The sequence below is a fragment of the Hydractinia symbiolongicarpus genome, chromosome 2 (genome assembly GCF_029227915.1).
Source record: "Hydractinia symbiolongicarpus strain clone_291-10 chromosome 2, HSymV2.1, whole genome shotgun sequence".
Lineage (NCBI taxonomy): Eukaryota > Metazoa > Cnidaria > Hydrozoa > Anthoathecata > Hydractiniidae > Hydractinia > Hydractinia symbiolongicarpus.
This window is the reverse complement of record NC_079876.1, coordinates 24,037,791-24,051,823: the sequence shown is the minus strand read 5'-3', so window position 1 is coordinate 24,051,823 and position 14,033 is coordinate 24,037,791. Positions and strand designations below refer to the sequence as shown.

At 31.8% G+C, this 14,033-nt stretch overlaps 1 protein-coding gene across 3 annotated transcripts in view; it reads right to left on the bottom strand.

The window, feature by feature from the left end:
• Positions 1–14,033, bottom strand: part of LOC130630273 (uncharacterized) — a 97,120-nt gene that overhangs the window by 3,578 nt on the left and 79,509 nt on the right. For all 3 annotated transcript variants that reach the window (XR_008982060.1, XR_008982061.1, XM_057443698.1), the window contains 32 exons: positions 13,122–13,224; positions 12,500–12,759; positions 11,172–11,216; positions 10,570–10,632; positions 10,422–10,498; positions 10,028–10,133; positions 9,659–9,744; positions 9,421–9,507; positions 8,839–8,984; positions 8,159–8,225; positions 7,981–8,029; positions 7,750–7,826; positions 7,533–7,654; positions 6,947–7,009; positions 6,817–6,854; positions 6,614–6,704; positions 6,314–6,444; positions 5,959–6,008; positions 5,483–5,500; positions 5,183–5,237; positions 4,989–5,066; positions 4,781–4,907; positions 4,162–4,261; positions 3,800–3,890; positions 3,549–3,585; positions 3,198–3,327; positions 2,396–2,530; positions 1,867–1,973; positions 1,181–1,256; positions 756–880; positions 471–617; positions 40–156 (listed from right to left, as the gene is read on the bottom strand). Coding sequence is in view for 1 of the 3 variants with exons in the window: in XM_057443698.1 (XP_057299681.1) it covers positions 40–156; positions 471–617; positions 756–880; positions 1,181–1,256; positions 1,867–1,973; positions 2,396–2,530; positions 3,198–3,327; positions 3,549–3,585; positions 3,800–3,890; positions 4,162–4,261; positions 4,781–4,907; positions 4,989–5,066; positions 5,183–5,237; positions 5,483–5,500; positions 5,959–6,008; positions 6,314–6,444; positions 6,614–6,704; positions 6,817–6,854; positions 6,947–7,009; positions 7,533–7,654; positions 7,750–7,826; positions 7,981–8,029; positions 8,159–8,225; positions 8,839–8,984; positions 9,421–9,507; positions 9,659–9,744; positions 10,028–10,133; positions 10,422–10,498; positions 10,570–10,632; positions 11,172–11,216; positions 12,500–12,759; positions 13,122–13,224 (3,004 nt within the window). In the remaining 2 variants the exon portion in view is untranslated. The remainder of the gene's footprint in view (positions 1–39; positions 157–470; positions 618–755; positions 881–1,180; positions 1,257–1,866; positions 1,974–2,395; positions 2,531–3,197; positions 3,328–3,548; positions 3,586–3,799; positions 3,891–4,161; positions 4,262–4,780; positions 4,908–4,988; positions 5,067–5,182; positions 5,238–5,482; positions 5,501–5,958; positions 6,009–6,313; positions 6,445–6,613; positions 6,705–6,816; positions 6,855–6,946; positions 7,010–7,532; positions 7,655–7,749; positions 7,827–7,980; positions 8,030–8,158; positions 8,226–8,838; positions 8,985–9,420; positions 9,508–9,658; positions 9,745–10,027; positions 10,134–10,421; positions 10,499–10,569; positions 10,633–11,171; positions 11,217–12,499; positions 12,760–13,121; positions 13,225–14,033) is intronic.

The following is a 14,033-nucleotide window of genomic DNA, read 5'->3' as shown; positions in this document are numbered from 1 at the left end:
CAAGTTCGAGAAAAATATTGTTTCGCAAACAAACATTACCTTTGCAATGACGAACGGCGGCATGACGTCATCATCACTGATAATCACATCCACGCGACGGGCATGAAGATTTAGACGAAGTTTCGCTAACTTCAATTCACCATACTCGATTTTCAGCTGTTAAAAAAGTTGTAAATGATAATAAAGGAATCGTAGTTTTCTAGGATAACTTCTGAGCCCAGGTCCTACACAGAAATCTCTTTGAAAACAAAAGGTTACACACATGTTTTCAATACACGATGAAAATGGAAACAAGAGAAAAGAAAATTGAGTAAAATATTGTAAAAATTTTACACAACAGATCCTGTTAGTCACAAGTAAATTAACATTCCGCAAAATTTTCACTGTATCTCAACCGCAAAATCTATCCAACGCGAAATTCTTTTTATACAGGAAAGAAGAAAAAAAAAAGCAAGAAGAATAGGTTTTACTTTGACAGATGTGCTGTTATTTGTATTTCGTGTTTGACTGAAAGTTCCCCAACAACTACCAAGCGCAAAGAAACCATTGAAATCTTGCGTACTGATCACAGGATTAAATCGAAGATTAACATCTCCGGACTGTGTGAACGACCAATCCTGGAAATAAAAAAAATTGTGAAATAAAATAGAAGTTGTCTAACAGACGAGTTTCATTTTTATGTAACTTCTGAAAGCATGAACAGTACTTAGAAAAACGACTTAAAAAAATAGATGCCTTCGTGATTAAATTTTTACCTGTCCACTTGCTATGACGAACAAAGAGAAGGCAGACATCGGTCTTGAATAATGATCACCGCATTCGATTTCGTTCCATGGACTGCGTCGAGTTCCATCGTACATTTCTCGTGTCTTTTTAAGTACTAATAAAATAAAGATGGCGATTAAAAAAGATAATTTTGTGACGATTTCGCAATTTTTAGTCATTTGGGGAAAGTTTACCATAGATTTTTATTAAATAAGAACACTGCTTTAAGATTAAAGAGTAATTCCGTATTGTACACAAAATATAGGTTTAACCTTTCGCAATTTAACTCTCCGATTATGTTGAAAATAAAATCGTATGCTACAGCAGTTTTAGCAGATTGGACAGGCAGCGACTATCCACTATACAGTTATTTCTCTGCTTAATTACGTGAATAATGTAGTAACGAGATTCATACCATCCAGGCCCTCTAACGTCATCCCCTCAGTTAACAAGAGTGCAGCAAAAGGATAGATAACACCCGACCACGCCCACTAAAATAAATCAGTAAATCACATTTATTGTTCACATTAATCACATTAATTGTAAAAACTTCATGCTTTACACACAGGAAATTAGATGCAAAAGAAACAAGCAAAAAAAGATAAGTCACTGGTATGTATAGCAGTGGCATAACAAATATCTAAATTTTATAAACGAACAGCTTTTTATACTAACTACGCGTAAAATCTTTCATATTTTTTCACTAAACATAAAAAAGATGTATATCATTCTTTTAAATATTTAGCACCAAGACTTAAGTCGTCTTTAAGACCGGTCTCATTTCGTTGCCAGTCATAGTTATTCTTAATGCGCATGCGTAAACAAAAGTCACGGCGCTTATGACGACTGGAAAATACTCGAAAATTAAGGACGTTCTTTCGACTGCTTAGAAAAAAAGATACTGAAAGGGAAGGCGACAGTTGATACACTGTAAGCGCAGTGTGGGTGAGTGCAGTGTGAGTGAGTGCAGTGTGAGTGAGTGCAGTGTGAGTGAGTGCAGTGTGAGTGAGTGTACTGTGAGTGAGTGCACTGTGAGTGCTGAGGAAACATTGTATTAACACGTGATGTGCAATTTCTTCAAACATACTCAAGGTAACCTACTTCAGAACTGTAACGCAGAGGATTACTTGGTGTGTCTCCATCGTCCCATTTTGCGGTCACCCAGTTACTGTCACGTTGGTCACAAAACACACGAGGTTTTTGAGTGGCTAAATAAATATTATGTTAATACTTTAAGAAAATAAAGTGTTGGTGGAAGAAACTTTTGAGGTTGAGCTTTACCGCACAGTCTTTGCATTTTGCGGGAAATAATATTTTCGCGGCTCTACAAAGTTATATCTTTTTGTGGATAAAACTTTTGAGGTTCTACCAAATTTCTCATCTATTTTCTACAAGTATTTATACAATGTCTTATAGCAGCAAAATTCTTAGAGACTATTTCGTAAAAAATTTTTTTACAAAAAACCGCGAAAATAGCAAAAAGTTTCCTTTTCAAAATTGTTACATAAGAAAAAATATGCGAAATTAGAAATGAGTTGTTCTGATCGTCTCAACAAAACAAACTTCTGAATTCCATGCATTCCAGGGTGAATTAACAGACGTTAGAACTCAAACAAACATTTTAACCTACCTGGATCAAAACTTGCAACATAATTTCTCAGGTAGGTATACTTTAAGTGTGATTTGATATGATCGGGTGGTAACAAATACCCTAAGCCCAATATGTGCGCCCACCACTGCCCATACATCGCACCAATCTGTGTGGCTGAAATCAGTGAAAAAAAAACAACAGCAGATCAAAAAAAAAAAACATATATATTTCAGAAAAAGAAAAAATTACATTCTACAGCACTACCACTACGATTCCCCATGCAATAGCATTGTTTTATTGACTTATTTTTTAACATAGATCATGTTTGGTTTTTTGTGAAGAAATGTAACCGACATTTTTGTCACAGTGAAATCAAGCCAGTCAATTGGTCATTTGCTATCGATTAAAGACTTTTTAATACTTTTTAACACTACATCTTTTTTTATGAAAGTCCTCATTTTTAACGGACTTTCAAATAGATCAAATTACTGGGATATCTTAAACGAACTAATTATTAGGCTCTAATGCAGAAAAATAGTCGGTGAAACACGAAAAAATCTTGTATGAATTGCTGACTGTTTCCTAAATAATTTTAATTCGCGTGATTAAAAAAAAATAGCAAAAAAAAACAAAAAAAAACACACACGCAAATTTTGTGACTCGAAAAATCTCATGTTAAAAAACGTAATATGTTAACCAATAACTGTTTCCTGAAATAAAAGCCTAAATCTTCTCCAGGACCTTTTTACTGTTAATTTACAGGTTATCCAAAAATAATCAATAGCTTCAACCGATTATTAAGGAAGATAAACGTAATTTCAATTGAAAATATTTCACTTACAATCACCCAACAAATTCGAAGGATGATTGGGGTCAACAACTTGAGTGTACCATTTTCCATTTGTGAAACATTGTTTGTCGAGATTCACTGTACCAAGTAAAAATCTGTCGTGACATATCGCTTCGAATTCCTGGTAGAAAAAATAGAAAAAACTTTAAAAGATTGTTGTTAAAGGATAAACAGGCTTCTCTATTTTTTTAAAAGCATCCGATAACAAAATTTTTGAAACAATCTGAGTAATTTTTTACTATACTGTCGACTGTATAAATACAAAAGCAAGAAGTGTTTACATAGCAAATAATACAAACATGTGAAACGCAGCAAAAGTATATTACAATAAAAGAAACATACGGAATCGTTCATGATTTTTGACATTTCCTCCATTGCTCTGATAAAGAAGAAAAATCATGTATTTTACAACAACGCACAACGAAAGAATACAATTTTTAACAAACAGGCGCGTATTTACTTCTAAAAGGCGAAACAACCTTGAAAACCTATCACGAAATATCACTTAGACATTTCAGGTCAGTCATGCAGACAGGAACTTCATACAGCATATGACACGTGACGATACGAAGAAGCAAGCCAGCAACACCTACCTCAAGCCACACAAATACAACGCCCCAATAGCAACCAAATAACCGTACGTAGTTACATCATATGTATTCGGTTGTGGACCATACACCAAACCTATACATAAAAAGCCAGAACAATCGCACATTTCATTCCACAGTTCCACAAAATACACGCTAAAAAGATCAGACCTGAGGACACAATTTACAAGAGAAATACTATATAAGCAACCAGGACCATCAACTAAAAGAAAATCCTACTTTCCTTCACATTACCCAAAATATAACTAGAAAAAATGTTTCTGGAACAACTGTTTGAAGTAGCATTAAAAAACCCTACGATATTCACGTAATAAATATGTATATGTTAAATTTCCATATGCGCTTACCATTCTTTTCTTCATCCAACACTATCAACCAGTGATTCATAACTGCTTTTAATGGCTTCCACAGTGAAGTTAACCATTGTAAAGATGCTCCATGTCGGTACTGGAAAGAAAAAACAAACATTAATCGCCTTCAATTAACAACAACAAAAACTATGACGAGCATTTTTTTGAACGTGGTATTTTACGTTCTAGGTATCACACACCGCCGATGTTTGCTACAAAATACACACGAGATGAATATTAATTGTCCCTTGCATCCCTTAAACTTTTTTATGACCATTTGATGAATTTCAGTGCTTATATACACTTTTATATAAAACAACTTAGTAATTATGCAGCAGTTTTTGGGACTATAAAATAGTTATAATTGCTCCTACGCTACGTTATAAATTATTTTATTTTTTAGACATCCTAAAAATGAGTTCGCATAATCAAACTGTTCGACACAGCAAATTTAAGTGACCAACAAAGGTTATTCAATAAAATCAAATTTTCTACCAAATAACTATATATTTGAGCGCATAGTTTCCTAAGTTCACATGAAAAATATACATATACAACATAACGTAATATGCACACGTATAGATAGATGATTTCCAATAGGATCAAACTATTTTACCTCTCTGTACGCTTTGAATATGGTTCCAATTTCTCCATCGACACAAATAGCAGTAGATGTTGGTGAAGTGGAGTAATCAGGCCATGTCGCCCATAAACGTTTCAATTCCAAGGGACAAGGTGTACGACTGTATAAAAAAGGTACGTTGAAGAAAAAAGTGAACAAAAAAAATTAAAAAAAATTGATGTTTTGGGTAAAAATTGATTACCTAGGTATAACGCCATGCGGTGTAATTTGATGCAGTAAATCAATTTCGCGCATCGTTCTTTCAACATCTGGATATAAACTATAAGATAAAATAAACTGTAATCACCACATTTTTTTTTGTTCATCTAAACAATGCGATTGATGATATAGATGATTAAGATTCTAAGTATTTAATATTTGATAGAAAAAACTTACATTGCTAAAGCCATCTCAAAGTTCCACACGTGTGTACAATTAAGTGGACAGCAACCTAAAAATAATAATACTTATTACATATACCAATATAACAGCACTCTGCAATTCTGTACATTACTGTGTGCATACACAAACTAGCAACAGAAATTCTCCACATTCGTAAATTGGAACACATTAAAAAGAAAAGGTTTCGCTTCATCAAGACTAATCAAATTCTTTGTTCACAAAAATAATTCCTTTATACTGGATATATGCCATAATAACAGGTAACATTCACTCAAACTAAATAACACATTTTACCTGATGTTGGGTTACAACCTAAAAAAAGAAATATTCCTATATATTAATACATTGTGCAAGAACCAGGCCTCAAAGTGACATGGCTTTAGTACTGCCAATTTTAACATGGTGGACTTTTTATTAGGAGCTCAATTGCAATAACAAAAAAGGTGTTAATTTTAAAAGACAATTTTGCAAGTTTCTTTGTCAATAAACAGTAATCCAGACTAGAATTATTTCTTTGTTTGTCACACAGGCAGATTTCGAGTTAAGAATGTACAAAATAGAAAACACGATATATTTGTAATGATTCGCCGGGATTTTTGACGAAGTAATAATTAGTTACTATAATAAAGATTAGTTTGATTTGCAGTGCTTACACTGTCCTTTGTATTTAAAAAACAAAAAAAACAGACCCAGCCCTTCTTTAGCCGGACCTGCCTCACAACATTTAAAAGCAACATTTCCCGTCAACGACATCATAAAACAACACTTACCTTCAAAAGCATAAAAATTACCATCTGCGTGCCACATACAACTAGGAGAACTAAAAAATAAATAACAAGTTACAGAGAACCATAAAATTGTTAAACGGATCACGAATTATAATCTAATCTGAACAATGCATACAAACATTATTTTTTGAGGACTTATAAGAGGTGTTGATACTCATATTCCTATCCCACACAACAATTAAAAAAAGCTAAAAGAAGAAGTTACCACCTTAAAATACTTAAAATATTGTTCTGAAGTGCAAGCTGCCAACATTCACACATAACCTCAGTACGATAAGCGTTTTAAGTAATTTCTCCACAACAAACTAAGAAAAAATGTTTTTCCACAACAGCTTACTTTAAAACTGATGCTCTTCCTGCAGCACTGTCTATTAATTGCCATGGCAACGTTGATGTAAACATCGAATCTCTGAATTTGTATGTAAGATCTCTATTGTTAGCTATGTTTTCTGCCATGTACCCAAGTAGCTTAAAAAAAAGAATACAAAAAAAATATTAAATAACAAACAAACGAACAAACCAAAAACCACTATATTATCGTAACATTTAGGTGGTTCATGTTGTTATACAGTAGTATGTAACTCAGTTTGAAAGAAATGCCACAAAACATACATCAAATAAGTATAAAATGACTTACATCCCTCATTGTCTTCCATATCTTTGCATAATAATTACCCAGGTATATTTGAGTGTTAGGTATGTTCACACCAACAGTCCAATCACGATATCTAAAGAGATTATCTCCAAATTAGCATTCTGCCCTTTATGTAGAAAAAAATTATAACAACAAATAAGGCACTGAAAAATTGATAGCATCTGAAACATACAAAAAATATATACCTGTTGGGAAAATGCCATGCTAGAACATACGTAAACACCTAAATTAAAGAAACAAAATGATAAATTCAACATATATTTCGTACAAACAACGTTTTTGTACAAGTTTAATCAGCATTTACGATCTCCTTACTGTTGTCTCTCCTGCGGCAACAATTCGAGATGTATTAACTGCACCGTTGAATGTGGTACCAGCCTATATAGATAACACTTAATCACTGTCATGTAAATGGTATGTTATGACCTCACAAATAAGAATACCGGAAGAAAATTTTATACACACAAAAATTACTTAAGAAATTTGATTGTGGTTTTAGTTAACTTTATTTAGTCTCAGACAGAGGAATATAAAAATAGATGACAGAGAAATAACAGGGTTTCTACTCTTTTGAAAGAGTGAAATATGAGGAGAATTGAGGACTTTTGATGAGAATTTTCAACCGTTTTTGAGATGACAGTAAAATGAGGATATCTAAAGATGTTTTTATATTTTTCCCAAGGAGTAGGAGATTTTAATGGTAACGTGACTAGTACAGAAATTTTTTTGATGTACCCATATAGCATTTCTATGCATTTTGAAAATGCGACAATGGTGTTGTAAAAGAAAAGTTGAGGAGAATTGAGGGAAAAACTGTTACAAAATATGCTTTTGGAGGAGATTTGGGGAGACTTTTCAAAATCGAGGATCCTGAAAAATGTTAAAATATTATAAAACATACTGATGAAACTCCGGCTTCTCCTTGTCCAGGCAAGTATGTATTTTTCGTAAATGCTGTCCATAAGGACTCAACATCAGTATATTGGAGCATGGTAGACATTTTATCAGTTGATGCTGGCAGTGCTAGATAAAGGATGTGGTTTGTTGTTGTTACAATCAAATAATAAAGATAAAATTGAAACACCTTCAATCTATAAACTGTACAAAAAAGTTCCTACCTACAATGGAGACATTTCCCTGAAATTCATGATTGCTTGGTAAACTTGTATTACTCATATCCATTCCAAACATATTGCTAAGTTGGAAAGTATAAATATCTATAACATCTACCCAGACCTACACTATACCACTATACAGATGTTGGAAAATGAAGTTTCGTATCAGATAGTGATGGAATATAAAAATAAACACATGCTTGGTTACTAGATGCGGTAATTCATTATCTCTACCTTTCTGTAAACAATGAATTTACATTTCCACCATAACCTGCACACACCACTATGAAAAAATTAACACATCATCTTAGGACTAATATTAAAAAAAAGTACAAATACCACAATTGCTTTGTTTAAAAAACGAGCTGGAGAAAAAAAAAACTTTAAAAACCACAACAAATAAAACTTATACCTTCATCCTTGACAGTATCATGACCATTCCATCCAACCAAATTATGAAAACTTGACATAAGAGAAACCTGCAATAGAAGACATTTGATGTTTCATTTTGTTAAAAATTTATCTAAAACTAAAAAGAAAGCACAGAAGTTTGGTTAATCAGTTTACATGCACAGCAATAACATATTTTTTTATTATTGAAAATATTCTTTCGTACTCTATACATCTTTTTACTTTTCCTCGTAATGGGAGAAGAACTTTTAAAACGTCGTCTACTAAACTATAACATATTCAAGAAATGATAAACCTTAAATGATATTTTTTTAATTTGCATGAAGTTTTTAGAATACTTTTCTTCTCTTAAGATTGAAATGAGAAGGAGTCAAAATACTTGACAGGGAACTTCAAAAATTTGCACATAAACACCTTATACGCTTTTCATGCACAAATATACGAAGTTCCCTGTCAAAGATACTTGTTGACCATCTTTAATTTTTTAATAAAAACCTTATCCACTCATTTACATCTATGATTTTCTCTAATGTTGAAATGAACTTTTTCCAGTTTTTTTTTTTCGTTTGGAGCAGTCACTATACCTTTAAAGGGTAAGTTATGTTGGGAGAGTGACCATTATTTTTGGGCACTAATGTGTATATTCTTTTGGTTCACTTTTTGAAACAATTTTGTACATACCTCAGCAGAAGTCGTGCTTGTATTGGTAACATGAAAATCAAATACAATATATGGAGCTCCGCTAGCTTTCGAATCTAAAGGAATTTTTGGACTCCAGGCCTCCAAATGTACTTTGACGTTGTTTAACTTTGGATCCATATAGTCAACTAAAATATAAAGTAATATCTTAATGCATAACATAATTACAATAAAAGCATAATAAAAGCAAGCAAAACAGAAATTTAGAATTAATGATCTCGAAGTGTGTCGTGATTAGACATTATACTGGAAAAAACAAAGTATAGAAAGCCACTTTTTACTAGTAAACCGTCTCTTTGATTTCAAATTTCTCATTTCCATGTTTTAAAATGTACCTGTTTCTTACCTATGTTTTGTTTTAGAAAATTCCATTTTAAGCAACCTGTACCATCTTTTAATATTGAATATTCTTTAATTTATTTATGATTTATTCTCTTACCCTTGACATTAAGAACTTATTTTTTAGATTAACTCGGTTTTCAATATTTCAATCATTATAATGATTTATAGAACACAATTTTGTATAATACTTTAAATTCAAAATAGTTAAGATAATAACAATACCTTCAACAACTGGATACTTTGCAGTGACCTCGACTGTTTTAACTCCAGGATATTTTGAAAGTAGCGTTTTTGAATATGGAGGAACAACTAAAGAAAATATAAAATGGCAATTAAAAAGCTTTTTTTTGAAAGGAAATCTGAGTACGATGAAGAAGACAAGCAATTGGTTATAAATTCTATATATTTGTCATTAATTACATTTTAATTAATTATTTTGAATTGAATCAATTTTACTTACCATGATCAGTGACAATAGGTGCTGGTTTGAATCCAGTTTGATCATACCATGTATTTGATTGTAGAACTGCTGCAGTAGAACCAACCCTGTAAGCAAATATGCCAATGAACAAGAAATATGTGTTTGCAAAATAATGGTAGGCATGCTAACATTCTACCCCTGAACCAGTTTTTTAGTGGGTATATACTTTTGGTAATGCAAAAGTTTTTAATTTAAATAATTCTTTGCTGTTCAAAAATTTTAATTCACAATGGCAGTTACCAAATAAGGAAGTTAAAAAATGAATAAGAATGGCTGCTATAAAAACATTTTAAATCTATTGGAACATAAGAATTTGACTAAGAAAAACATTATATTGTTGATGCATACTTAATAGCAAAAAAACAATTTGGCACATGAGCATTGTGGTCCACTTTGTTGCTTATTTGAAACTGTCGCAGTCCGCCATCACCTGCTATAGATAGATTGCCTCCACCTAAAAGCAATATTTCGGTCAGGAAAACATAAAAAATATAATGCGTACATCATAAGTCCAAGTTTAGAACAAACTGGTCCAAATTTTTAAACTAGTCCAATGGCTTTAACAACAAAGATATTATACCCAACAAAATTATGTATTCTACATTATTGAAAAGTAGACTCACAGAACGTTAATGGCAAAATAACAGCAAATGTCATTGCTGTGACTACCTAACACTATTGTGAGCTCTTTGCGAAATTGTGTAAAATCTAAATCCGTAATCGTTATTTAACAAAAGCTAACCTAGTGCACCAAGAGGAAGTGTGACGGCACGAAGAGATTCATTGGTGTACTTGTATTGATCAAGTGTTGGATTAACACTAAAGAAAATGATTTACATTTTGTCAAATCTTTGACTTTTTTATTTATTTTCTGCATTTCCTCAACTTACGTTTTTACAGGAATGACACCATCGTCAACATATGGATCTGGCATTGGTCTCTCAAACATTGGACTAAATTAAATTATGATAATTCAATCTATGCATGAATTATAATATACTTTAAGAAAACAAGTTGCAACATCAAATACTTAATGTTTTCATTAAATGTGTCTAGTTTAAACATATCAGATAAATACATTGCATTTATAATTATAAACAGAAGAATGCATTTACCTATAATACAAGTTAGCCACTCATTTTTGAAAAGTTAATTTCAGGAATATTACAGAAATATTTCAAAAACAGGAATTTCAATGAAAGAAATTGTGAACAGCTTTCATAAAAACAGACCTACACACACAAAAAGATTCTGAAAAATGTACCGTTAATGTAATGCCTATGTATTACGTTTGTTTGGTTTTTGATGATACGTAAACTTTGTTTATACAAGCGAATCAGAACACTACTGCAACTTAATACAAAAATTTATTCATGTATGAAAACTAATAAGTGTTGAGCATAGTTGAGACATAAACAGCAGGTGTTTTATCTGCTGCTTAGTAAAATAGAAAATTATTTACTTATAAGTACGTGATAATAAAATCTCTTACCAGCATTTTGAGGTTTGATCACAGCTATCTTTTTTACTTGAGTCACTGAAACATAAAAAATAAAAGGAATATACATTCTCTAGTATTACCACACATCAGGGTAAGACTTCGTGGAAGACTTTATATTAGAATAAAGTAAATACTTAAAAAGATTGTTTAGAGGTCAATCATTAAAAAATATTTTTTGGAAATGTCTTTCACAGTGTTATTCCCATGTGTAAATTTTACACCAAAGTATCCACTTATACATTGATGAATTACTGTGAGGAAATAAGTTTAGAGGTATTTTGTTGCGCCCAGCAACATGCTATTGGTTTGACCTGATCCTTGGTAGTGGCATTAATAGTGCTTTTTATTACCGTGTATTACAGAGTGGTGGTTATTTCAAAGTTTGGCCTAAGGGTGGTTATGATAACTTAGCTAACTATGCAATGGAAGAACATCATAAATCACTAATGTTTTTAAATAAAGACAATGCAACGACAACTTCTCTAATTCATGTATTATTACTGAGAAATCTCAGCCCAAGCCTTTTTAAAGATTAAACATATCAAGATGTGCTTACTTATTCAAAGTTTTTTGTTGTTGTAAATCTTATTAAAGTATTCCTGCAATTTTGACCTGACATTCCACTATGAGTGTCAGAAATTTTTTTACAGTATCAACGCAGAACATTCTATAAAACACCAAGGCCAAACACAACAGAAAGTTATGCAATATTGAAATTTAATGCTCTAGGAAATTATAAAAACTGGTAAATCAAGACCTGCAATCCAATCATATAATCTCTTTGTGGAAACGGAAAAAGTAGGGCTTAGTTTGTTACAGCTAAATTTAACTGAACAATGGTAAAAAGATACACACTGAAATGGAAAACAAAATTTTCTTATACCTCAATTTATTACTAGAGTTAGTTGAGAGGAAAAGTTTACAATATGTGCAATCAATATTTTAGACATCAGTTTTTTTTTGAAATAAAAACATACTATTGGTGGTGCTTGTGAGAAGAAAACAGTTATAAGTTTTGAAAGCCTGAAAAAAAAAGAGTGGCACTTGTGGAGGCAAAAAGTAGAATCGTTATGTCAAATTTATGCATTGATGTTGCATTGTATAATTAATTTCTGATTTTAATACTTTTGTTTTTTATTGACAGGCAGACAACACTATAGCATACCATTTTAACACTCCACAAAGGAATTTGTGTTATCATTACTATTTTTTTAATAAAATTTTATTAATTACTGATAATGATGCAGCTTTATCCCAAATGTAGTTTGACTGTTATCAACCAGACATAAGTTTGCGAATGATATATCACAACGACTTACCAACATTTGCTCGAGGGTTGCCTTGATGCATTTATTTTTGTTTTAGGCTTACAACAAGTCTTTTTTATAGCTTCATTATTTTCCTCTTTTGGTTTATAGCCGGAAGAAACATATACATAATCACTTGCAATATCAATTGACATTTTCTTTAACGAATCGAGATCTTCTGAACTGTTATCGATAGGGATTATGTCAACTAAAAATTTTGCGTTTCTTTGTGAAATACCAACCACTGACTGCCATTCCAGTTCAGTTGCACCCTTTAAAAATAAAAAAATAAAACCCTTATATGAATAAAATTGTGCATTCTGCATTACCATTAATTACATGATGAAATACAGTTTCATAAAAAAAACATGTTTGGGATATATGCATTTACTATCAGGATTTAACTTTAGTAGTATGCACTCATGCAGTGGTAGGTATAATCAAAAATGAGATTAGGAAAAATATAGAGCAAAAACGTAAAAAAAAATACATTATTCAAATTGAGTAATTATTTAGAACTGCAGCTTCATTATTGACAATATTTTTCTTTTGAACTGTCTTAACAAATGATGTTTTCAGTCATAACATGATCCTCTGACATGATGACCTTAAACATTCTAGGTAATATTTTTACCAAAATAGTATCTCCTTCTTCGTCCTGATACTTGAAATACCAGTCTTTGTTTGGAATGTTTGTTACAATACCTGCCACAGTTTTTAAACCATCCCAACGAATTCTAAAAGTTTGATAAATTACAAGTAAAGTAAGGCGTGCGATTAAGCACTTTGGCAAAATTATATAAAATGTATAGCTAGCATAATTTCTTTATTTGCCTTGCATTTATTATTTTATTCTTAATTTTAAGTTCACTACGAAAAGTTAATTTAAATACAAAAATTTAACTTAGAACAGGGTAGCTTGTCATTTCTCACTTTGATATTTCCTCAATGTTGCAGCTGTGATTCCTGCCAAATTCTAGACTTCATGCTTGTTTTAGTGTAATTGGGTGTAAGAAAGTGTAGAGACTTGGCAGGAGGTAATAAGAACAGACTTGATGCAGAGGAATTTAAGTTTAGATCGAACACAGTTTAGATCAGATTGGATGAGGGTTATTAATATACCCTGTCCAACCCATGCTAGCATGAAAAATGAACGATGAATGATGATGATGCTTTTCGTAACACCCTTCTCTGTTATGACGAGAAAATAACAATATTTTGTAACAACAGTGTTGAGAGGCGTGTTTATTTAAACTGATAATTAACTTTGCAAGCCTATTCTGTAAAATAAAATTACTCAGTGATTGTTTTTGCTGGACGAGCTAACAACAGATTCTGTTTTGATATTTCTATAAACCAAAGATGCAATAAAGTTTTCTAAAAGGGATTTTATGCACATATACACATGTGCAACATCCCTTACCTGTACTAAGAGCTTTTGTATTAATGGCAGGCTGTTTCCTTTATTTTTATTTAACTGAAATTGAGGCTATTACACCAAAACAGATATGCAACGTTACCTTTATTAAGCAATTAACACTGTCAC